Source organism: Vicia villosa, linkage group LG2 (genome assembly GCF_029867415.1).
Source record: "Vicia villosa cultivar HV-30 ecotype Madison, WI linkage group LG2, Vvil1.0, whole genome shotgun sequence".
Lineage (NCBI taxonomy): Eukaryota > Viridiplantae > Streptophyta > Magnoliopsida > Fabales > Fabaceae > Vicia > Vicia villosa.
Genome location: NC_081181.1, coordinates 178,595,922 through 178,622,345, shown reverse-complemented (window position 1 = coordinate 178,622,345; position 26,424 = coordinate 178,595,922). Strand labels below are relative to the sequence as shown.

At 31.9% G+C, this 26,424-nt stretch overlaps 2 protein-coding genes across 2 annotated transcripts; both read left to right on the top strand.

Annotated features, from left to right (window-relative positions):
• Positions 1-8,584: 8,584 nt before the first annotated feature.
• On the top strand, positions 8,585-11,870 carry LOC131650752 (DUF21 domain-containing protein At5g52790-like). The gene is made up of 10 exons (XM_058920458.1): positions 8,585-8,603; positions 9,786-10,075; positions 10,151-10,234; positions 10,319-10,432; positions 10,653-10,739; positions 10,894-11,033; positions 11,129-11,216; positions 11,336-11,409; positions 11,571-11,793; positions 11,847-11,870. The coding sequence occupies exons 1-10, from the start codon at positions 8,585-8,587 to the stop codon at positions 11,868-11,870; spliced, it is 1,143 nt and encodes a 380-aa protein (XP_058776441.1).
• Positions 11,871-12,921: 1,051 nt separating this feature from the next.
• LOC131647542 (uncharacterized protein PAM68-like) lies at positions 12,922-13,690 on the top strand. Its single transcript, XM_058917429.1, has one exon. The coding sequence runs from the start codon at positions 12,991-12,993 to the stop codon at positions 13,522-13,524; it is 534 nt and encodes a 177-aa protein (XP_058773412.1). The 5' UTR covers positions 12,922-12,990; the 3' UTR covers positions 13,525-13,690.
• Positions 13,691-26,424: the final 12,734 nt, after the last annotated feature.

The window sequence follows — 26,424 nt, the reverse complement described above, 5'->3', positions numbered from 1 at the left end:
CCAACACTTTGTAGATTGCACTTTATTCCAGGTACATAAAGTACATCTTTGATCATAGCTTTTACTCCATTGCTCCTTTGAATAATTATATATATATATATATATGACTTGTAGACTAAGTAATAAACTCTAAACTCTAACTAACTTGGACTTGAGCTACACATCTTAGATTATATCACAACATAATCGCCACAAGAGATAATCATCCAATCAGTTATCATATCCACTCATAAAGATCGATTTAAGGGAAATATGTGTTTTCCACTGCGTATTTGATCGCAATTTCTCTTCAATATAACAATGTCCTATGTTCTAAGGGTTAACTATTGAACACAATATGCAAGTGATATTTGTTATTGATAGCAGAATAACAGTGGCTTTAAATAGCCTTACAAATAACTGAACGCGCAAAAAAAAGCTAACTTCTTCTTATAACTAGGAGATACTGGATTACAGGAAGGGACTAATTCAAACCAAATAATAAAACTTCTGCTCCTAACAAATAGGAGTTTTATTAGCAGCTAACAAGACTACTTCAAACACACCTCACTCTTAACAAATCGCTCCCCTAAACTAAACATGCCAACTGCATATTAGTTTATACCCAATCTACTTCTAACACCAAGAGCTTCTCTGAGTTTCTCAAATTGATCAAGCTTCAGTGGTTTAGTCATGATATCGGCTACTTGCTCATTTGTGCCACAGTATTCAATATCAATTGCTCCATTACTAGTAAGATTTCTTAAAAAATGAAATCTCACATCAATGTGTTTACTTCTCCCATGAAACACCTGATTCTTTGCAAGTTTGATGGTGGAAGAATTGTCGCAACGAACCTTCACAGAATCAGTTTGTGTACCTTCAATTTTCTTCAAAATTCGTTGCATCCAGATGCTTTGGCAAGCACAAGAGGCAGCAGCAACATACTCGGCTTCGGTAGATGATAAAGTTACTATAGGTTGCTTTTTTGACGCCCAAGCCACAGCTCCGCCACTTAGCTTGAATACGTAGCCTGAGGTGCTCTTTCTATCGTCCAAATCACCAGCATAGTCACTATCTGTGTATGCCACTAGCTCTTCTGTGCATCCCCTTTTATAAAAAATACCGAAGTCAACAGTAGCTTGAATGTATCTCAGAATTCGCTTTGCTGTTAGCATATGTGTCTCCTTTGGATTAGACATGAATCTACTTATGAGGAAAACACTGTACATTATATCTGGCCTTGTTACTGTCATGTACATTAGGCTTCTCACAATCTTCTTTAACAAGGTTTCATTTGCTTTTACTCCGTTCTCCTCTTTTGACAACTTATTTCCCGGAACTATAGGATTTCTCACTCCATTACAGTTGCTCAACCCAAACTTCTCAAGTATTTCACTCGCATATCCTTTTTGATTGATGTAGATTCCATTAACACCTTGATGCACTTCCACCCCCAAAAAGTATTTCATCTCTCCAAGATCAGTCATCTCAAACTCGGTTTGCATTGAACTTTTAAAATCTTGCATCATGAATAAATCATTACTTGTAAAAATAAGATCATCAACATAGAGACTTACAATCAGAATTTTGTCGTGTTCATGTTTCTTTACGAATAAAGTGTGATCATCGCAGTTCCTTTCGAACCCCTCTTTGATGAAATAACCTTCAATCTTACTAAACCATGCTCTTGGGGCTTGTTTCAAGCCATAAAGAGCTTTGTTTAGTTTGTACACCTTGTTCTCTTCTCCTTTCACCTCAAAACCTTGTGGTTGAGCAACATAAACATCTTCAATGAGTTCCCCGTGCAGGAAGGCACTTTTAACATCAAATTGAAACAGCTTCCATCCATTTCTTGCTGCCAATGCGACCACCATTCGGATAGTGTCCCACCTTGCTACGGGTGCAAATACTTCATCATAATCAATCCCTTTTTCTTGTGCATACCCTTTGGCCACCAATCGCGCTTTACACTTGTCAATCTCTCCATTTTCGTTCAACTTGGTTCGATACACCCATTTTACTCCTATTACTTTTGTTCCTGCAGGAGCCTTTACGAGCTTCCAGGTACAGTTCTTCTCAATTGCCTTGATCTCAAGGTCCATTGCATCCCTCCATCTTTTTAATTTCACTGCTTCTTCATAAAACAAAGGATCAGCAGATATATGTAAAGCAAAATTTTATACCTCCTCTTCGGAGAGTCCTTCTCCACTTGTATAATAATCTAGATATGCTGGAGCCTTTCGTTCTCGTACAAGTGGGGTTGTTGTGTCATCATCACCGGAAGTGGTATTTTCATCTGAAGCGTCTGAACTCGAAGTGGCCGTTGCATCACTTGATGTGATATTCTTCTCTACTGTACCACCTTCATCAAAATTTGATGCTTCTTCTTCACTTTCTTCATCCTGGTTGAAGGTTTCCTCATAAGCTTCACCCCAATCAAGTATATCCCTTGTCTCTTCTTTGGTGTTCTCCCAATCCCATCCTTCATTTTCTTCAAAAATCACATCTTTACTGATAGTGATTTTTTTTGTAAAAGGATTGATCATTTTGTAACCTTTGGACTCTTCACTATAGCCGATCAGAACTTGTTTTTGGCTTTTTGCATCTAAATTTAATCTCCTTGCATCCGGTATGTGCACATTTCCAACACACCCGAACACTTTGAAATATTCAACATTCGGTTTTAGATCACTCCAACATTCTTTTGGAGTTTTGTTCTTCAAGGAAGCAGTTGGATTCCGATTAAGAACATGACACGTCCACTTCACAGCATCTGGCCAAAGCATTTTGGGCATATTTTTCTCTTCAAGCAAGCATCTCACCATATTGAGGATAGTACGATTTTTGCGCTCTGCAACTCCGTTTTGCTGAGGCGTATATGCAGTAGTGAGCTGTCTTCTTATGCCTTGTGTTTTGCAAAATTCTGAGAATTCTTTAGAGTTGAATTCTCCTCCTCTATCTGTTCTCAAGCTGCACATTGATAAACCACACTCTTTCTCCACCATTATTTTGAAATTTTTGAAAGTCCCAAAAGCTTCACTTTTCTCATTTAGAAAAAAAACCCACAACTTTCGACTATAGTCATCTATAAATGTTAATATGTACCTCTTTTTACTGTATGAGGCAGGTGAAATAGGACCGCATATGTCGGAGTGTATGAGCTGTAATTTCTTTGTGGCTCTCCAATTGCTCTTCTTTGGCATAACTTCTCTTTGTTGTTTTCCCACCATGCATTTTGTACACCTTTTTGTTGGAATTTTGATGTCTGGCAGCCCTCGAACCATCCCTTTAGTGTGAAGCAAAACTAGATTTTTATAGCTGAGGTGTCCATATCTTCTGTGCCAAATTTCACTTGACTCTTCAATTTGTATGTTGAAGCAGGAAGATGATTTGATGAAAATGTTAGCAATAATAACAAACATTTTATTTGTTGTCATTATACTTTCCATTATAACACCATGGGTGGGATGGTACAACTTGCAAACTCCTTGTTTGATAATAACGATGATGCCTCGATCTTGTAATTGACCTATACTGAGCAGGTTATTGCGCAATTCAGGTACATAGAAAACGTAACTTACAGTACGAGTTTGGCCTCCAACTTCTAGCTTGATTCTCCCTTTCCCCATCACCATTAGCTTGGAATCATTGCCAAGCTTTACAGAATGCTTAAATGTTTCATCAAGTTGTGTGAACCACTCTTTGTTTCCTGACATGTGGTTTGAACATCCGGAATCAAGAAACCAGATCCCTTCCCTTTTACCTTCCTTGAGATCAACCTGTGCCATTAACAACATCTCATCTTCATCATCGATCTCGGCATAGTGAGTCTGTTTCCCTGAACTACGACATTCATACTGAAAATGCCCCAAATTATGACATTTATAGCACTCAACAGTAGATTTGTCAAAGAATTGTCTGCCCCTGCCCCTTCCTTTTCCTCGACCTCTAAACGTGCCTCTGCCTCGTCCACCTCGCTCTTCATGTGTAGCGTTCAATGCTCGATCTTCTTCTACAGATGATTTCATCCTTTGTTCATGAATTAAAAGGCTACTTTGGAGTTCATCCACAGTTAAGATATCAACATTATTTGATTCTTCAATTGAACATACCACATAGTTGAATTTTGTGACTAGGGATCGAAGAATTTTCCCTGTGATATCAGCTTCTTTGAGACTCTCACCACACGCTTTCATCCTCTTTGCAATTGAAAGTGTTCTTCCAAAATAGGCATTGACAGTTTCCCCTTCTTTCATCTTCAGAATTTCGAATTCAGTTTTTAGGGCTTGGAGTTGTGGTCTCTTAACTCTTGTTGACCCCTTAAATTTCTGCTTCATTGAATCTCAAATCTGCTTGGAAGTATCATCGTTCAGAATGGTTTCCATAATTTCTCGATCTATGGCTTGATAGAGGTAATTCTTCACCTTCTTGTCTTTCAATTATTGTTCCGCGATAACCTTCTTTTCTGCTTCTGATGGCTCTCTTCCTGCTGGAATCTCAGTTATTCCATCTTCTACAAGGTTCCAGTATTCCTTTGAACGAAGGAAATTCTCCATTAGCTTTGCCCAGTGTTCATAGAAGCCATCAAATTTTGGGATGGCTGGTTGCACAAAGCTGCCATTGTTGCTGCTTTCTGCCATCTCTCTTCTCACTCTTCTCACGTGTTTCTCTCACACTCTTCTCACGTGTTTCTCTCTCAACCAGAACTATTTGATAAAGCTCTGATGCCAATTGTTAACTATTGAACACAATATGCAAGTGATATTTGTTATTGATAGCAGAATAACAGCGGCTTTAAATAGCCTTACAAATAACTGAACGTGCAAAAGAAAAGCTAACTTCTCCTTATAACTAGGAGATACTGGATTGTTGCAAATTGTGTTAATATTTCAAAAGTTTAAATAATTTTGATAAATATGAGAAAATAGTTTTTTAATTATTATTATTATTAAATTATTATTAATAATTTTATAACTTATAATGATTTGACGAATAATTACATTTAATTATTTTGACTTGACTTAGTCAAAGCCCTTACTCCATATCTCTCTCTTATATAACTATTCCCCCATCATCTTTTACAAGACAGTGAATAAACTTTTTTGCTTCTTTTGATCTGGTTATATCTTCCCGTCATATTAAATTATTTCTTGTTGTTCTGATACCTCAGAGTCTTACTGAGAATCTGAGAAGAGCCTGTTGAATCCTGGGGGATTTGCGCTTATGAGGCGGATAAATCCTTAAGGACAGTGTACATACACGCCTCAGGTTTATTTAACTGTTTAATATTTTGTAGGTTTAATACAAGAAAAGAGGATTGGAATATGTAGGTGACCAAATTCAACAACAATCTTAAGGATTTAACTGACCTTGTTTGAAAAAAGGAACAGAAGAAATTTTGATGGAGTTGATCATATTGCCAAGCGAAAAATAAGGTTAGGAAAAAGTTTATAATAATTTTTTATTATAAAGTTTGATTGAATGAGTTACTTAATCTCATTTTTGTGCATATGTTGTGGTTTTATTTTTTATTTTTTATTTTTTCTATACATTAGACTTTACCTTGATTATAGATGATATTTTAATTATTTATCTATATTGCATATTATTAGGTGTACTGGTTTATGTGTTTACGCTTTTAAAATTTAATTAAAATATAATTTTATATGCTAATTACTATTTATTAATTAAGTCTTAGTAAGTTTGACCAAAAATAATTTTAGAAATATATTTCCTAATTTTTATTGTGTATGTATAATAAAGTAAAATAAAAATGGAAGGCAATTTATGTATCATATTCCAAATAAGTTTTACCTTAAACAAAGACAAATTATAGGAATATAATATGCACTTTAATTACGTTTTATTCTTAGGAAAAAGAATATGCGTTGCTACAAAAGAAGGTTATTGGTTTATATCAAAAGAAATCAATAAAAAATAATAATATTGAGGTTACATATTGATATATATTGTTTTATATTAAATATTGTTCCTACATATAATTGTCTTCTTATGAGTTGTTCAAAAGAAAAAACTAATATTGATTTACTGATATGTGTTGTTCCTTGATTATTTATTTGGACGGTTTTTATAATCATCTACCATTAATAAAATTATTCTTTAAATATTTATCATATATATTAATTATAGAGTATTAATTATAATATATATTATTATGTCATTAAAGATAAACGTTTCTTTCATATAATTTAATGGTATGTTTGAAACTGTATTGTTATTATTTCATACAATAATATAAATTGATTATGTTTCTAAAATAAATTTCCCTCATGATTGTAGATTAATTGTCATTTCAATTGCTTAATTGAAATTTAATTTAACATTGAAATGGATATAGTCATTATATAGTTGTTGTGTTTGTGATGTTCATAATTATATTTATTGTTGATGTGTTAATTATATGTGTCATAAATATTTCGGTTTAAATTAACACATTTTCTAATGAATAAATATAAGTTAATATTATTTAATCTTAATAATTAATCGAGTTAAAAATGTGGAATTGAGATATATTTTATTATAATATAAATTTTGTGAAGATAAAATATATTGATATGTATTTTTAATTTGCGTCTTATATATTTTATTGTGGGGGCATGCAAATAATAATTATATTGGAAGAATTTAAGTTGATGTATGCATATAATATTTAAATATATGTATGCATGGATGTAGATGATTTATTTAGTTATAAGACAATAAGTAATTTTTGAGATATACACATATTCGATGAGAATGAGATAAATAAGTGGAATTGAAATGTTATTATATTTACAAATAATTTCTAATTTATTTATATATCTTTTGAATATTTGATGAAAGCATAAAATATTTGAGATATCATAATTTATTACACGTGGTGTTCGTGAATTAGTTATTGTATCAAAATAATATGATGATGTTTGATGAAATTGATCATATGAAAATAAATATGCATGTGTAATTTATTTTTTACTTTTATTGAATATAATAGAAATGAAGAAGTATTCTTTTGGTTTGACTAGAGAAAAAATTAATATGGCATTATTTCTAGTTCGGATATAAATTTTCAACTTATTGGAATGTTGGTGTTTAATTTATTTAATTAGTATTATAAAATATTTTGGTGATGATATTCAATCACATAAAATATTTTAAAAGAATTGTGAATTATAATATAATTTTGAGTTGATGAGTCATTGTATTAAATTAATGCAATGATGATAATTAAATATTATTCCAATAGAAATAAATATATAAGTATATTTATTCATTTTTTAATCTGATGAAAAGTTGTCGCTCGAAAGCAGACCTGTAAAATAAATATTTAAATAATAGATTTATAATTATTATTATTGATAGTGATGTCGCTTAATGATCATATAAGCAGACCTGTATAAATCTATTGTGAAAATCAGAATACTTTTATAAACTTGAGTAAGTATATGTGATTGATTGACTTAGAGACGTCTTAGTCAATATTTATTAATGGGAGAAAATATGTGTCTTCCTAAATTGTGTAAAGTAGCTACTAAAATATGAGACCAGGATGATCTTGGTCAATACTATGACAAAGCCCATGGGAAGAAACTAATTTGTGACGCATCGAGGGGAATTGGACTTAGCCAACTGAAACTAATAAGTGACGGGAACCCAACCTTTATGATTGGAGATCCCATGAAAAAGGTTCATATGGGTAAGAACAAGTCACTTGTTAGTTCTGCTAGCACCAAAAATTATTTGATTAATTTTTGTTTGCGTCCTTTTCCTATGGTGTAATTGAGAAAGTGCTAGACACTGCATTATTGAGAGGATAAGCTTAAGTAGCTTTTAATGAATTTCATATCCTTTATTGGTGGTGTATGATTTGCAGCATACACTTGATGAAATCACCTATACGAGTGTTGAGTGGGGCCGCTTATATGAGATCTTGGCAAGATTTCTAGAGCACTCATGAAAATAACCAGGCACGCGCATGGCCTATTAGCGCACCACAGCGTCAACAACAAGAATTGTGGGGGTGTGACGTGGGTGGTAGACCTCTAACATACGTAAAGTGTTTTTGGTTCATATAGCTTGCTACACCAACTTCACTGTATGTTAAGTACTATCATTCTAGGACTAGTTCATATAGCTTGCTACACTAGTTTGATGCATCACACTCATGATGTTAATCCAGAATTTTTTTTTTCTTTTGAACTTTTGAAATATGTGGGGGATTGTTGCAAATTGTGTTAATATTTCAAAAGTTTAAATAATTTTGATAAATATGAGAAAATAGTTTTTTAATTATTATTATTATTAAATTATTATTAATAATTTTATAACTTATAATGATTTGACGAATAATTACATTTAATTATTTTGACTTGACTTAGTCAAAGCCCTTACTCCATATCTCTCTCTTATATAACTATTCCCCCATCATCTTTTACAAGACAGTGAATAAACTTTTTTGCTTCTTTTGATCTGGTTATATCTTCCCGTCATATTAAATTATTTCTTGTTGTTCTGATACCTCAGAGTCTTACTGAGAATCTGAGAAGAGCCTGTTGAATCCTGGGGGATTTGCGCTTATGAGGCGGATAAATCCTTAAGGACAATGTACATACACGCCTCAGGTTTATTTAACTGTTTATTATTTTGTAGGTTTAATACAAGAAAAGAGGATTGGAATATGTAGGTGACCAAATTCAACAACAATTACAGGAAGGGACTAATCCAAACCAAATAATAAAACTTCTGCTCCTAACAAATAGGAGTTTTATTAGCAGCTAACAAGACTACTTCAAACACACCTCACTCTTAACACTAAGACTATATTATATGCATGCTCGTATTATATGTATGCTCGTTTGTGTGTTTTTCTATTGTATTAAAACATAATCATAATTTTAATCTTTGTATTGAAAATGTCTTATGCGTTTAACTATCAGATCAATTCTATCACAAATTTCACGTAGCTGTAAATTAGTTGTATGCAATTGGTCTAATTGTTGTTGGAAGTTCTATTTTTCTTGATCAATAAACACAAGGAAAGTAAAATTTCCACATAACAAAACAGAACTTGACAACTTAGAACTTAAAGTGTAGTCTTCACGAATTATAAGTAGCTACAAAATATATGCAGGCTTTGTCACATTGACCAGCAAAAAATGAAATTCCATTCATGTTTAAAAATTATGCTGTCTCTGTCAACACCTACATGAAAGTCTTCACATAGTAATCTCCACCAAGATTTACCTTATTAGCACATAAACTTAATTTTCCCTCAATTTTTCTTCACAATTTTTCTTCACTAAAATAAAGTCTTATGTCAATTGAATTGATTTTTTTAGATTAAGAGTCTCACATCAAACAATATATGATTTAAATATGTGTTTATAAGTCGGGAAAATTCTCACCCGAGTTAGGTCAAACCTTAACATGGTATTTAGAACATCGTTTTAGATCAGGTGGGCCACAAGTTATCAGTTTTTGGCTATCGGACCATCCACCATTTATTTTCACGCTCCTGATGTCCAGTCTAGTCTCGGGCATAAGAAAGTATATTAAGTGTCTCACATCGAACATTATATGATCTGAATATATGCTTATAAATGAGGACAGTCTTCATCTTACAAACCGATTTTACAGAGAGAGGAGATAGTTTCACATTTGTTATTAATAGTTGAAAGATAATAGTACTATTTAGATATTAATTATTAATAGCTGTATATATTTTGGTACCTATCTTTCATCCTCTTTCTCATTGTCAATATGTAACTTCACAAGAAATAGTCACACTCACTTCTCTTAATAAGCCAAGTTCTTGAACTCAATTTTTCATAACACAATGCATGAATATGAATACCCTTGTTGTGAATCTAAATTCTGGTTATTTCTAATTACATGTCTAGTGATTGTGTCATTGGCAGGCATTACATCAGGCCTAGCATTAGGAATATTGTCATACAGTCCGGTCGATCTCGAGGTTCTCATTAAAGCAGGCAGACCAAAAGACAAAAAACATGCAGAAAGGATTCAACCTTTTGTTAAAAATGGACATTTTGTCTTGTGTACTCTTCTTCTTGGAAAATCATTGGCTATGGAGGTATAAATTTTTTGAAGAGGCTTATTATTTTTACATCATTGACTTAAAAACTGATTCAAAGTTTTTCTGTTGAAGGCACTGCCAATTTTTATGGACATGATAATTCCATCATGGTTCACTATTCTCATGTCAGCACCTTTGGTGACTGTGTTTGCAGAGGTAATGTTTGATTTTTTTTTGATAAATGAAAAATAGTCGAGTTTGTTTTTGAATTGATAACTTATATGGTACATGTGATTTCAGATTTTGCCTCAAGCTGTTTGCGCTAGATATGGACTTACTTTTGGAGCTAAATTGGCTCCCTTTACTCATTTTCTTCTGCTCATCTTCTTTCCAATAACTTATCCAGCAAGTAAGGTAAATAATATGTGACATTGACACGTAGATATCGGTAATATCTTAGAAAATGAAAGTGGTTGAATGTAATCACGTGTATCAGTGTTTTGTCGTGTTGGAAGTAGAGAAATCACTTTGTGTCTGACATGTTTCTTTACGCAGATTATTCACTCTAAACGAAAGGGGATACTTTGTACCTATAACACGATTATAATACGTCGAAGTGATTTTCTTTTTGCAGGTACTTGATTGGGCTCTAGGGAAAGAACATTCAGTTCTTCTAAGAAGATCAGAGTTGAAGACATTTGTCGACTTACATGCAGATCAGGTTTTTCCTTAATACATTATTTTATTTGGACTAAAGCTCTATCTAGATCGGTTTATTTGAACTTATCTACTGATACAAATTATGTGACACTGTCTGGGTGATCTTATCAAAACAACTTATGAGATTTTTCATAAACTATTTTTGACTTATGCAGGCCGGAAAAGGTGGAGAATTATCTCATCATGAAACTTCTATAATCGCAGGTGCTATGGATTTGACTCAGAAGACAGCTATAGATGCAATGACACACATATCTGAAATTTTTTCTCTTGACATAAATTCCAAACTAGACATGTAATAATATTGTCATAACTCTTAAATTTGAAGTAATTTACATCAATTTTCAATCCAATCTCTTATGAGTAAATGAAATTTACTTTTGTGATTAGGCATACAATGACACAGATAATGAGTAAAGGTCACAGTAGAGTTCCTATACATTCTGGCAACCCAAGAAATATTATTGGTCTCATCTTGGTAAGCAATTTATCGCGTAAGTTCGTATGACCTAAGTAGAAATGTTTGATAACGGTCATTCTTTCACGTGTAAGGGCATCTTTTATCGGTTAATTTATTCGCTACTTTTTTTTTTATAGGTTAAGAATTTAATCTTTTGCCGCCCAGAAGACGAGAGTCCAATCAAGAATTTGATTATCAGGAAAATTCCTAGGTAAGCCAAATGTTATATTAGATTCAATATCATATATATTATATTGCTAGTGATTTTGACGATGCTATCAGAGTCTATCAAGATCAGTTAAACTACTTGTTATCAGGTCACGTTTCAGATGTCTAATCGTAGACTTATACTAACTAGATGATTTACATCAGGGTATATGAAAGTTGGCCATTATATGAGATATTGAATCAATTCAAGAAGGGTCATAGCCATATGGCCGTTGTGTTGAAGGGAAACATGGAGACAGAAAGCAATGAAGCGGCTCATGCTGTGGATTCACCTATATTTTTGAATATAATAACTAATAAAGAATCAAACCATGCTCAAATTAATGGAGGTAACATCTTCCACAATATAGCTAGCCAAATATATATGGTATCTTATACTTACAAGTGTGACATTTATGTTTGTGAATGTGGAATTTGCAGAATCAAATTCTTCATATGTACTAGAAATGAGTGAGAGAAGTTCAAATCAAGAATCTAGTGATGTTGAATTTCATAGTCCAACATTAGAAAATGTGATGGTACTAGACAATGAAGTAGGACATGAATCAAAGCAATGGGAGCGTGAAATTGGATGCATGCCACATGAACAAGTAGAAGCTGTTGGTATCATTACAATGGAAGATGTTATGGAAGAATTATTACAAGTAATTAAACCTTTTATATTCTTTTTTTTTTTCTTTCTAATAGTTTAGTATCTAAAATTTCACATTTTAAAGATAAATATGTTTGATATCGCGATATGTGAACCTGCGCCTTGGATATCCCCTGCTCGGATATTATAATATGAGCCGGTTTAAAAGATATTAAATTTCATACTACTAATTATTAACTTATGATGTTCTTAATATTTTCTATAATGATGCATTCTGATATTTTTTATATTTATTTTTTGGTTTACAAGGGAGATATATTGGATGAAACTGATGAATATGTTCATCTTCAAAAGAAGTGAGTAATTTCCTATTGATTATTTGTGTATTATGTTTATTTCTAATATTTTTATTCTTACCCAAATAAAATAATAACAAAATATTTGTTTCAAATTTTATTATTTTCAGTATCAAAATTAATTTGAGGCAATCACATAGATCACAATCAAGATCATCAAGAAGAACTTCTGGATCAAGTCGTCGTTGAACAATTGTCTAACAAAAATGTTTACAATAAATTTGAACTCAAAATTTTCGGTTAAATTAAAAGAGATTCAAAATTTCGATATCTCTTACTATTTCATTTAATTATTCTTGCATAGTTAGAAGCTCTACGAGAATATTTTTTATTTAATATCTTATTTATTTATAAAAAAATAGAAAATAATAACAATCACTTTTGTTGGTATTCAAATATGTCTTTTACTTAAGATACATGTTACATAGTATTTTTGAAAATAAAATAAAATAAAATAAAGCCCAACCTCAAAAATATAAAATAAGAAGATAATGCAACCATGAAACTTCAATTTTCATGACCATTCATTCATTAACTTTTAGGATAAGATATATAAAACTATTTCCACTCAAAACCAATAGTAACCAATTCAACACATTTTCACACAAAAGAAACAATGAAAACTCTAATTTTTGCATCAAACCCATCTCTCCATTTCTCAAAACAAAAAACATTTCCAACTTTTCACCCCAAAGGATTCTCCAACATTCCACTAACCACATTGAAGACACAAGCAAGTGCCAAAGGCTTCTCCAACACAAGACCAACATCATCAACAAATAAAACTAAGGATGATGCCATTACTATGAAGAAGAATCCCAAAAACAATAATGATGATGAAGATGAGATTTCTAAGGTAGTTATGTATAGAATAATAGGTAGAATATTGTTTAGTGTTTTAGTTCCAATGGGAATAGGATTAGGATTTTTGCATCTTTATGGTGAGTTAAAGGATAGAGGAATTAATGCTCCATTATGGATACCATTTATGACAACTCTTATAACATTTGGAGCTTCTTCACTTGGAATTGCATATGGTGTATTGTCTACTAGTTTGGATGAAGAGAGAGAAGGTTCTTTGCTTGGATTTCAAGAGCTTGAAAAAAATTGGGTTGAAATGTGGCAACAAGAAGGAGTAAGTGATGATTAATCAAATTTATACCATTATTATTAGTATTATAAATATTATTGTCATATTAGGTGAATAGTTCTTATTATAATTTTTTTAATAACCAAATGTATTTGATTTTCATCTATATGTATATTTGTTCAGATTATTATTTAATCAATGAATTTAAAAAATAATTGTTTTATGAGTTGGGCCAAACGAGGCCTTAGCCTCCCTTTCTAACTAATCACACCTCCCTTTCTAACTAATCACACCTCCTTGGTTTTTAAGCATAGGGAATTTACAGTAACCGCATGTTTCTATGTGTTTCAATAATATTTTAATGAGAAATTTAAAAGCTACAAATAATAGTTTCAGTTGGACGTGTGTTTATAAAGCATCCATAGCACAAACAAACATAGGCTATACGATAAAGTTTATTCGATTCTATAACAAAAAAATTTAATAGTTTAAAAATTATTGTAAATGATAATTAATTAATAACATCTATTTATTTATAATGTGTATAGTATGATTGATTAATTTAAACTTGCTTCGGAAAACAAATATTTAAAGTATTCTTAATAAAAGACTTGATATCTTACTATTTTAACTTTTAGAATTTTTTACAACATTTTTTGGTTTGAAAAAGAAATAATAAACAAAAATTAGCTGTGATAATTTAATAATTAATTTACGTTTTGCGGTGGAATGACAAAAAGGGTGTTGGAATAACTAGTTGTTTTAGCACAACTTTGGAAATTTTAGGTAAGGCGTAGCGAGAAAGACTTGCCTGACTCCCTCTCATCACCTCAAAATGTTTATCCAATCTTTAATAACGATTAATTTTAAGACAACATCTTCCTCAATCAATCACATTTCTTTCAGTATTAAGATCTGAAGTCAAAACATAGTTTGCGTAATAATATTTGGCATGATATAAGAAGAAATCTAATTACCATGTCTTTAAATTAATAAGCTTGGCCATCTTGAGCCGTTTTACTTTTCTAAATTAAGAGGTTTGAAAGTGAATACCTTCATACCTCTTAAAGGGACTAACACACCAAGACCAAAAAACGATATGGGTACACAAGATGAAAACTTAATCTATTTTGTAGGAAATATTTTGCAGCGGCTTTATGCAAATCATGTGTATATTATGAGTATACAAAAGAAGTTATTGATGGTATCTGATCATAGTGTTGATGGCATTGATTGTGGTGATTAATAATCATATATTTGTTAGCAATGGTTATGGTGTTCAGCAGTCGTGTTTGATCAAGTTATAGATCAAGCCTGGTGGCATTGATGGTCTCTATTCAAATAATGATTGATTAAGGTGACTGTTAACATTGAGGGTAATTTTTAACAATCATGTGTGATTTAACTTTTCGTTGGTATGGATGGTGATGCTTAGTAGTTATGGTGATGCTTAGTTGTCATATCTCTCCTGAGTTTTAGAGTTAGAATTTTATGCCAAGGCTTCAAAGGAGTGCAAAAAGTTGAAAAACTGGCTAAATAACCGATTGTACCTAAGGCATACTTGATAAGAGCACATTTGAATTTCAAAATTCTAATTTTCGCTCCACATAATCGATTAACTCCTAAGGTATAATCAAATCATGAGGAAATATCCAATTTAATGCCCTACTCGATTATTAGGCTAGATAATCGATTAGAGGTGGATGATATAAATAGTATGTTTTCATTTTTAAATTTGTGTGCACTTGTGCAAGTATAGGCTTTGAATCTAACATTTTAAAATCGAAATGCTTTGAAATTAAAAACTTTTTAATACATTCCTCTTCAGAACAAAATGCGAACTCGAGTTCCTTCTAAATTTCCCTTGTTGATTGGTTGTCTATGTAGAGACGATGGGATAATGTGTTTAGAATGTTGCCATTGCACATCAATTCATTCTCGGAATCATCATCTTGCAGTTTTGGAAATGATGTTAATTCTGGATCCAATACATATAAAATCTTCAAAGTAATTAGGAAGAAGATCATTTTGTTTTGCGAGCAGGTGAAGTTTGTCCCATCGAAATGATCCAACTTCACAAGGTCTTGGTTTTGATGCTTGAAAGGGAAGCCTCAGTTGCCATCATTTTAGATGCTATTAGACATTTATAAATTGCTTCTAAAATTAAATGGATCAAGGCTTGAATTGTGCTTATGAGCACTTTCCTAACAGTATTTCAAGCACTCTTTATTTTGTCTTAGAGTCTACACATAGAAATACTTAAGATAATTCAGCCTACTTCGAGTTTGCGCAAAACATATGAAAACTCGAAAGTAGAGAAGAAATACATCATTAATTTAAACAAGGAAGATGAGAGTTTGAATTGTTTTTTTTTTTAAATTTGAAATAGTATATTTATAGACTAAATGGTGTTGTTTCACAAGATTGCGGCTCTTGATAAAACACACTCTTTCATCAAGTGTTGCAATTCTTTATTAGATATTGTCCCTTACAAAACACACCATTTCTCCAGTGTTGCAACTTTTTACTAAGTATTGTGACTCTTGATAAAAAAAAAACCCTTTCACCAGATGTTTATCACAATAATTAATTACTTTGTTGAACTATCTTAAGTATAATTATGATTCAAATTAATATAATTCAATACTTTGACTTTGCCCATTGATATTTTGTTAAACTAGCATCTTATATATCATTGGTTGAATTCAAAGGCGAAAATAGATATTCAATAAAGAGAAAATGCTCAGATTAGATTTCAAAATTGTGATGTCTTTTAAAAATAAATAATATCAAAATCAAATTATTGAGAAAAAGGAGACTATGTGAGTCAACCGCCGGTGTTGCTTTCCTTCCCTGTTCCATGGCTTCACACTTGGTTTAATGTCTTATTCTTCTATTATTTTTTATCTTTTATTTTATATTTTTTGTGAAGAAACCATAGCATTTATTTAAATTTAAAGATTGAAAAAACGAAGTCAAAATATTATTTGAAGACTAACATAACATACCCACTAGATTGATTGAGTCTCAACATGGACCAACACTCATCTCCATGCCGTTTACCTTTTCTTGTTTTTTTTTTTCCACCACCAATACAGTTCAGTTTAAAAATTAGTTTTGACATCAAGTAGTTTTAACCTTCTTTCTACCGCAGTTTTATAGAAATTATACCGTGTCTTTTTTACTAAGTCCCCCATCAATCCACTAGATTAACTAACGACTAATTACCTTTTCTTCTTGTTATTTTGTCCTATTCAAGTTTTTTATTTGAATCCAATTAATACTAATAATGTAGCTATCATTTAAGTAATGTAAAGTCAACATTCACTCCATCAACTTTTTTTAATTAAGAGTTACTTGTTTCCACTCTACATTTTCCTTGAAGGGGTCTTCTAGAAAGAATGATTAAGGAATTGATTATCTTAAATTTTCATTATTACTTACTTTCTCCGTCTCAAATTATAAAATATTTGAATATTTTACACCGATTAAGAAATAAATTTTAATATTATATAAAAAAAATTATATATAATTTTGCAATATTGTCTTTCATTAATTATAGAAGAAAAAAATTAAAAAATAGAAAGAAATAATAAATAGTAGTGACTATACTAAGAAAAATGTCGTTAATTTTATATTAGAATCAAATAGTAAAGTAATTCATAATTTAAGACAATTTTTTTAAAAAATAATTTATAATTTAAGACAGAGAAATAAATGACATAATTTGCCATCACTTTAATATTTCACATAATTGAAAATTGCTTAATTGCCGCAATCTTTTAGATGCCTTGGTTTGGGTTGCAACAGCTGAAAAAATATTTTGTTCAAGGTAGAAGAACATTTTTTCAGTTTTACGATTCATCCTAAAAATATGTTACATTCGACGGTGGGACGGCTACAAATAAGATAGCATGTCCTGAATGGTATATCATTTCTAGGGGTGTTCAAAACCAAACCAACCCAATAGAAAACCGCAAACCAAACCAAACCAAACCGAAACCGCAAAAAACCGCATTTGGTTCGGATTAGTTTGGGTCATCTTTTAACAAAACCGCACAGTTTGGTTCGGTTTGCGGTTTGTATTTTGTAAACCGAACCAAACCGAATCAAACCGCATTATGTTACAACCTAAATTTTACTTATCTCACATCCAACCCAAACTTAAACCTATTATACTTAAGCCTTATGATTACCAACAACTTTCTCATTCTTACACATATAATTTCAGTCCCGATCTTCTCAAATCTCTAATAACATTATCACACCTTCGTTGCCACATACATCTTCCTTCTTCTTCTATAATATCTACCCTCTTATATTTTTTCTTTTTCACCTTCTCATTTTTATGTAAATGTTCTGTATTTCAGTTTCGTTTTTATTGCCCAACTTCTTCTCTAATCTCTCAACACTTTTTTTCTTTTTCACCTCCACTAATCTCTTGTCTCTTATATTTTTTTTTCATTATAATAATTTTTATATTGTTTTATGCTATTATTTTATGTTTAATATTTCAATTTTGTCTAATTTAATTTTTTACATATTAAATGGAAAATTGTTGTCAAAATAAGACGAGTTTTGTTGTTATTTGATAGTGTATGAATGTCTAAATATAAAATCATGTTGTCATATATATGTGTATGTATGGCTCAATAAAATATTTGTAAAAAACCGAACCAACCGAACCGAACCAAACCGCATTAGTTTGGTTTGGTTTGATTCGGATTTTTTTTAAAAGCCAACCAAACCAAACCAAACCACACGATTTTTTCTCTTGCGGTTCGGATGATTTTTTTCGTCAAAACCGCCCAAACCGCACCGCGAGCACCCCTAATCATTTCAGATTTTCATGGCAAAAAATTGTTATATATATATATATAGGGTGTATCCGGTGAGAACTGTTATCTTTTATGAGAAACGAGAACTATCAATATCTACCATCTGATTTAATTAACGCTTAAGATTTGGTAATTTCATATAAAGAGCACTTTATAGAATCTTTTCTATTATTCTTAGGTTTTTTCTTTACCCACCTCCCTATGGGGGTCACCCCCAGCGAAATCCCCCAATTGCCCCTGCTTTGGAGATGCATCTCCGAAGTTATTTTTTTAAAAGATTTTTTTTGACTTCGGAAATGTATCTCTGAAAACACCAAAAAAGTGGTGTTTTCGGAGATGCATTTCTGAAGTCAAAAAAATTCAAAACCGTAAATATTTCGGAAGTTCATTTCCGAAAACATTTCTGCATATACAATTTTCCCTCCTTCACTATTTCATCATTTTTTTCCCAAACTCCTCCAAACCCTCTCCAAAACTCAATCAATCTCAATCCATTTTTCGTCTCAAAATCAAGTTTCAAACCGTTGATCACGTTAGAAGGAGCATAGTAAGCTACAATTTGAGGTAAACATCTCTCATTTCATCCCCTATTTCACTACATTGATTGAACAAATCTCTGCTGAAAATTGAGATGGTTCGGAAGTTCATTTCCGAAATATGTTACCTAACAAATTTCGGAAATGTACTTCCGAAATAAGCCCTGGCAGTTAAAAAAAACAGTTTTGGCCAATTTTGCTAATTTTTGCATATGTTAGGTATGGTGCATCCGGACAACATTGTGCAAGACGATGACGCAGTAGTTCCGGAAGTTGTCAACGTTAATAACGATCCGGTTATCGACGTTAAATCTATGATCAATGCGGTTGATATACGACAACAATTTACAAATGATCGGAGCTTCGGTAGTCGTGAACAATTGCTTGATTGGGTTCGTAACGAAGCTAGTAAACTTGGATTTGGAATTGTTATTTTAAGGTCCGACAATGAAAATAGTAGGCGGAAAGCTTTCGTAGTTTTGAATTGCGAACGGGGTGGGAGTTATGTACAATCAAATCGGGTGCTAAAACACGAAGATACGTGATCGAGAAAGTGCGGGTGTCCGTTTAAGTTGCGTGCTACTCAGAGGGTTGATAATTTGTGGCGTTTAACCATCATTTGTGGAGTTCATAATCATGCCGTGGATGCCAATTTACACGGGCATTCAATGGCGTGTCGTTTGTCCCGTGAAGAGAAGATTGTGATTTCGGATTTATCGATAGTTAAAGTGGCGCCTCGTAACATACTTGCCGATTTAAAACGGAAAAAACCGGATAACGTTTCAAATATCAAGCAAGTTTACAATGAACGACACAATCTCAAAGTTTTGAAAATGGGCCCTCGGTCGGAAATGCAACAACTTTTGAAACTATTAGGCGATAACCAATACGTGTCAAGCTTCCAAACGTCCGAGGACAAAGTTACGGTGCGTGATATTTTTTGGACTCATCCCGAAAGTATCAAATTGTTCAACACACTTCCAACCGTGCTAGTCATGGATTCGACGTACAAGACAAACAAATATAGGCTTCCTCTTCTAGAGATAGCCGGTGTGACCTCGACGAACGACTTATTCGGTCGGGTTTGCTTTTTTGGAGTGTGAAAAAGAAGAAAACTTTACATGGGCTATAGGAATATGCAAGTCTTTGTTAGTTGATCAAAAGGTTATGCCAAACGTCATTGTCACCGACCGGGACAATGCTTTGATGAATGCGGTCGATACCGTCTTCCCGACATCTACCGCGTTACTTTGCCGGTATCACATAACTTGCAACGTGAGAAGTAAGTTGAAACCCGCGGTTGGGACAAAAGATAGGCCGGATGACCACGGGGCCGGATAGTTCTTTATGTGGGTGCACCATTAGAAAGACATACGGCCTTCCATGTGCTTGTATACTTTCAAAAAAGAAGAAGTTGAATTCACCAATACGCATGGATGAGGTAGCCGACCATTGGAAGAAGCTTCGTTTTGATGATTTTGACCCGCCGAAAGAAAATGACTCCAAAATCACCATCTCCGACGAGTTGGAAGTGATAATGGAGAAGTTTGCTAAAGCGGATGACACAATGAAAATGCACATAAAAGAACAATTGCGAAAAATTGCATTTACGGAGACCACCGATTTGAAACCGCCATCTCAACCGGTTAAAACGAAAGGTGCACCGAAAAAGTCCAAAAATACACAAGAAGACACATCAACAAAACGATCTCCTTCCTACTTTGAACATGTTGATGCATCATTCCCGGATTCACCGACACCGAAGTCCAAGTGTAGTGGTAACAAAGGAGCCCGTATTTCGAAGCCACCTCGCACACCGCCGATCAAAAAATCACCCATTGTCTACATTGATGAGATGTCACTTTTTATGCACAAATATATCGATAACATCATTGATGTTGGAGGCGACGGCAATTGTGGATATCGGGCCGTTGCGGGTTTGCTCGGTAAAGGGGAAAATAATCACACTTTAGTTCGACGGGAACTTATTGCGGAGTTGACTTCGTATCGGGACATCTACGGCCGACTATATGAAAATCAAGAAAAGTTTGCGAAAATTCATGATTCACTTGTTCCATCACTTACCGGTATCGCTCCGGTTTCGAAGTGGATGTTATTCCCCGATATGGGTCATCTAGTAGCAAGTGCATATGATCGGGTGTGTGTCGATTTGACGAGGTTTGGACTAAGTGAGACTTTCTTTCCACTTCATAGTCGACCGCCATTGGACGCGTCAAGCCGCATCATATGCATCGGGTATCTACGATCGCGGCACTTCGTCCAAGTGTTTTTGAAACCGGGGTGTCCTATACCGGCTACTTCTTGTCAATGGACAACACATCATTCAAATGAGGCGGAGACTTGGCCGGATCCTTTCGTTTCAAGAATGGCAGAGTTTGAAGAAATGATGAGCCAAGAGCGCGAGCAAAATAGAGAGCGTTCTAAGAGCATACCTATTTTGGATTTAGGATCGACCGATTGGTTCGATGAATTTTAGTTTGTTCCGGATCGTTTTTTGTTTGTAATGACCATTTTTGTATGTATTGTTGTTTATCATGTAAAATCAGACCGATTCAATACATATATAATATAAGTATCTTTTATGTCATCGTTGTCTAATATATGTCTATTTTGAATTCCTTTTGTATTTTTTACACAAAACACTAAGCAATCAACAAAATGCAAAATTTTAGTCTGTTTCTGCATAATTCGGAAATGAACTTCCGAAATATACTTGTCTGCCTCCAATTTTCGGAAGTTCATTTCCGAAAAGACCACTGAGCAGGATAAGGTTTGTTGGGCCATCATTGCTCCAATAAGTCTATAAATACAACACACTCTTCTTCATCCTCTTCACACCAGAAAACACAAATGACACAAACCTACCCCCACCTAGCATTCGTCTACTTCACCACCGACTACCCGATGTCGTTCCAATTTCGCTTCTCGCGCGACACGCCGTTTGCGGAGTTGATAACGTCGCTCAACACGCTATTGCAATATCCCGAAAATCGAAAGGTTGTCAAGCTCAAGTACCTCTCGCCATCGCTTAACGACGAGGGAGACATTGAGTTCACACCTTTTGAGATCAAGAACGACGAAGATTTAGCGGTTTTGTGGACAACGTTCGACCGATTTTCTTCGAAGGGTCCGATCGAGTTGGACGCGAAACTTCAAAGATCGGGGGACGACGTTATCAAAATGTTGACTCATCCTCAGCTACCCGTGTTTAACAATATGTAACTTTAATCTTATGTAATGTGATCGATGTAATCTTCATCCGATTAAATAAAGAGAATCGTTCTTGTTTGTTATTTTTCTTCTGTCCAGACCTTATTTCGGAAGTACATTTCCGAATTCCTCCAAGGGGGGTGAATTCGGAGATGAACTTCCGAATACACCAATTTTCTGAAAAACAACTTTATTTCGGAGATGCATCTCCGAAATCAATGTTTTTCATTAAAAAAAAACACCTTTTCGGAGATACATTTCCGAAAACACATTTTTTTCCAATAAAAGTACGTTTTCGAAAATGAACTTCCGAAACAAGGGGTATTTGGGTAAATTCACCAGAGGTGACCAAGAAGGTTAGGAGGTGTGTAAAGAAATTTCCTTATTCTTAATATTTGAAATTTTCATAAAAATAGAATCTTACCAAAAATATTATTCTATATGCTATTTAATTTAATATCAAAGATATCAATTTTAATATTTTCATCTTATCTCGTATATATATATATTTTTAAACTCTTTTGATTCTTTACATTTATTAAGAAAAAATCATATTCTATTTTTTTTATTATGGAAGAGTTTTTATATTATTTATTTTACTAAAATATACATGACTTTAAAATAGACATGTCTAAAGTGTAGAACTTTATTTAATTATTTTATCTAAGAACTTTATTTATTTATCACCTATAAATTTATTTATTAAAAAGTATTAAAAAATTTAAAATTATTACCTATATTTTACTTTGCCTGATTTATTTATTTACAAGTTAGGAAATTATTCTTTTAGCAAATTCTACTAAATAAAACCACATTATTGATTTATCATCTATATTTTTATTTGATTAAAAAAATTTTTTATAAAAAAAATTCATTTAATTTATCACTTATGCTTTATTAAAAATATTTAAAAAAATTCATTTAATTTATCACTTATGTTTTATATGATTTTTTTTAGTAAATAATATCTGGAACTCCCTAACAATTCAATAAATAATAATAGCAAAAAAAATTATATATTTTAGACATGTATATTTAAGAAAATAAATAATAACATAATTTCATAACAATAAAAAATATAATTTTATTTTGCAATAGTTATAAAGGATGACGAGAGTTTTAAAAAAAATTGTAATAGATATCATGAAAAAATTAAAATTTATATGTTAATGGTAAAATTAAATATATATTGAAAAATATTTTTGGAAAGATTTTATTTTTATGAAAATTTTAAATATTATATATTATAAAAAAGATTCAGTACAATCCTCTTTATATGGAATTATTAAATCTTAAGCGTTAATTAAATCAGATGGTTGATATTGATTGTTCTCATAAAAGATATCAGTTCTCACCGGATACGCTCCATATATATATATATATATATATATATATATATATATATATATATATATATATATATATATATATATATATATATATATATATATATATATATAAACAATTTTTTGCCTCGATTTTCATTAAAACTGAGATGAAATACCATTCAGGACATGCTATCTTATTTGTAGCCGTCCCACCGTCGAATGTAACATTTTTTTAGGATGAATTGTAAAACTGAAAAAATGTTCTTCTACCTTGAACAAAATATTTTTTCAGCTGTTGCAATCCATCTCAAACAATGGTATATTGATATTTTTATTGTTGTTGAAGGTTTTGAACAACTATGATTTATTCCTAAAAGTCTTTATTGGTGGATTGCAAGTGCTGAAAAAACATTTTTTAATTTTTGGAACAAACACCTGATTAGAAGTTGGATGCATTCCAAACATGCAAATTGTATATGCTAGTGAAAGTAGTGATAATGATTGCATCAACAATCCATCTTGATCAAGGAAGGTCTGACATTCAATTACAGATCTCTAACACATTGTACGAGACCTAGACATGCTGGATTTTTAATATTATGGGTAAACAATCTTGATATTCTGCGAAAAACTTGTTTCATACAATGTATTTTTGATATTCTGGATAAACAATGTAACCATTAAAAAAAGCTCTAACCCCTCGGTTTTGCTCTCATGCTGTAATTTTAATATTCTGGGTAAACAATATGATATTTTGCAAAGATTTTTTTCATACAATGTATTTTTAATATTCTCGGTAAACAATGTAACCATTTTTGTAAGAAAAATTATTTTACACAAACCCCTAGGTTGTTTTAAATACCGAGATGATAGTTAAGTGTTTTTTCACTATATCAATCAACGACCTTAAACAAATCTTTGTCATCTATTTAAAGGTTATGAATGCTCAAGATTCCACCATTAGTGATTCGCGTGAAACCTAAGGGACGTCCATTATATAAGTTCTCTTACGATTTTGGAAATCTAAATGAAACATATGAAACCTAAGGAAATTTGGAAAAGTTCTCTTCGAAGGATTGGAAGAACAGAAAATCATCTGGGTTCAAGGTTTGTTTTATTAAATTTGTATTTGTACCAAAAATATTTTTGATTATAGATTTTAATTATCTTACCTTTTTTCCCACCAAAATCAAATACATGCAAGATCCGTACATGAAAGAGTTTTATTAAAAACTTCATGGACAATTAATGTAATATTATGTTTTACCTTAATGGATAATTAATGGACAATTAATGTAATATCAAGGACAATTAATGTAATATTCTTTGTAAAACTTATTAATAAAACTTAACATAATCTAAACTAAATTCCCTCACTTAACATTATCTAAACTTCATGGACAATTAATGTAATATTCTTTGTAAACATTGTAACGAGTTTTATTAAAAAAATGTAATATTATGGTAAACACTGTAACAAGATTTATTAAAAAAAATTAGTGACCCCTCAATTTTTATGATAAACCGAGATAAAAAAGGCGCTAGTTTTTGTAGATAATAAAAGTGGAGAAACTGGGGTTTGAATCCATACCATAATAAAACTTTAACTCGGTGTTTTAAAAACTGAGATGTTAAGTCATTACTTTTCATGGCGCCCTTCGTTTCCTCAATTTTTTTTATCGAGGTAAAATGTATTTCGCATCCGACGTTAGAAGCGTTTTTTTGTAGTACTGAGCTATTAAAGATATGTTTTTCTTAAAACATGGTATCAAGTCTTAGGACCAACTAATTGGGAGACTAATTTCATCCTTTAATAGCAAGACTCCAATTAAAGCAAATGAAAATTATGCATGCACCGACCTACCATAACAATCATTACCAATTAGTGGCATTTAAACCTAAGATTTAAAGATTAAATGTGCACTCTTTTTTTGTGTAAGTAAGATATACTAGATGGAGAACTAAGAGTTCTCAAAACCTGTTACATAAGATAACGAGATAAACTCAAAACCTTTTACTTCTGCTATCTATTTTTCCATTATTGATTTCTACTCTCTTTCTCCATTCCCATAAATGGTAATTTCTCTGCTACTTTTCTTTTCTTGAGAGACTTTGACAGACAACAAAAGGGAACAAACAGTCTCAGTAATTTGACAATATTTTCTTTAAGCAAGTTCATTCTGTTGAGGAGTATCAATACAAGATGTCTTATAAATAGTACCAACATATGCAAGTAATTCAGATAATTTATTAGTGGTATATTCACCACCTAAATCATAATGGAACACTTTATAACAACAAGTTGTTGCATTTTAACCATTGCAGGAAACATATGATACATATAAAAAAATTTAGAAATTTTTTCATAAGGTAAACCCAACAATAATAAGTATAGTCATTAATAAATGAAACATAATATCTAAATCCCCCTTTGATAATAACTGGAGATGGATCTCATACATCAGAGTGAACCAAGTCCGAGGGTGCATATGAAATAGAAGACTAAGATTTCCAATGTCCTTTCTCCTTGCAAAAAGTCCATTAATCATTACCAATTTCAATTTTACCTATTTTTCTTTGTGAATAGGAGCAACAAAAACAAATGGAGGACTAGAGAGAATTTCTTTATTTAGAATCATATTAGAGTGAGTCTTACGTTTGATTTCTTTTGCAAATAACTCATTAACAATCGAATCAACATTGAGAAGAAGATTACGATGTAAAATTCTTCCACGAAGACTCAAAAAATTATCCCGAAGGGCCATCATAAATTGAATGAGAAACCACTTTTCTCTTTACTCGATGTATACTTATTTCTCTTATTCTATAAGAGTCAATTGATCTCATAAATCAGTCATGACCGAATAAAATTCTTGAATGATCATAGAGTAATGTATAAGAGCCCTAATACCATTTTCCAAAATTAGATTGAGTAATAGTAATAATAATAATAATAATAATAATAATAATAATAATAATAATAATAATAATAATAATAATAATAATAATAATAATAATAATAATAAT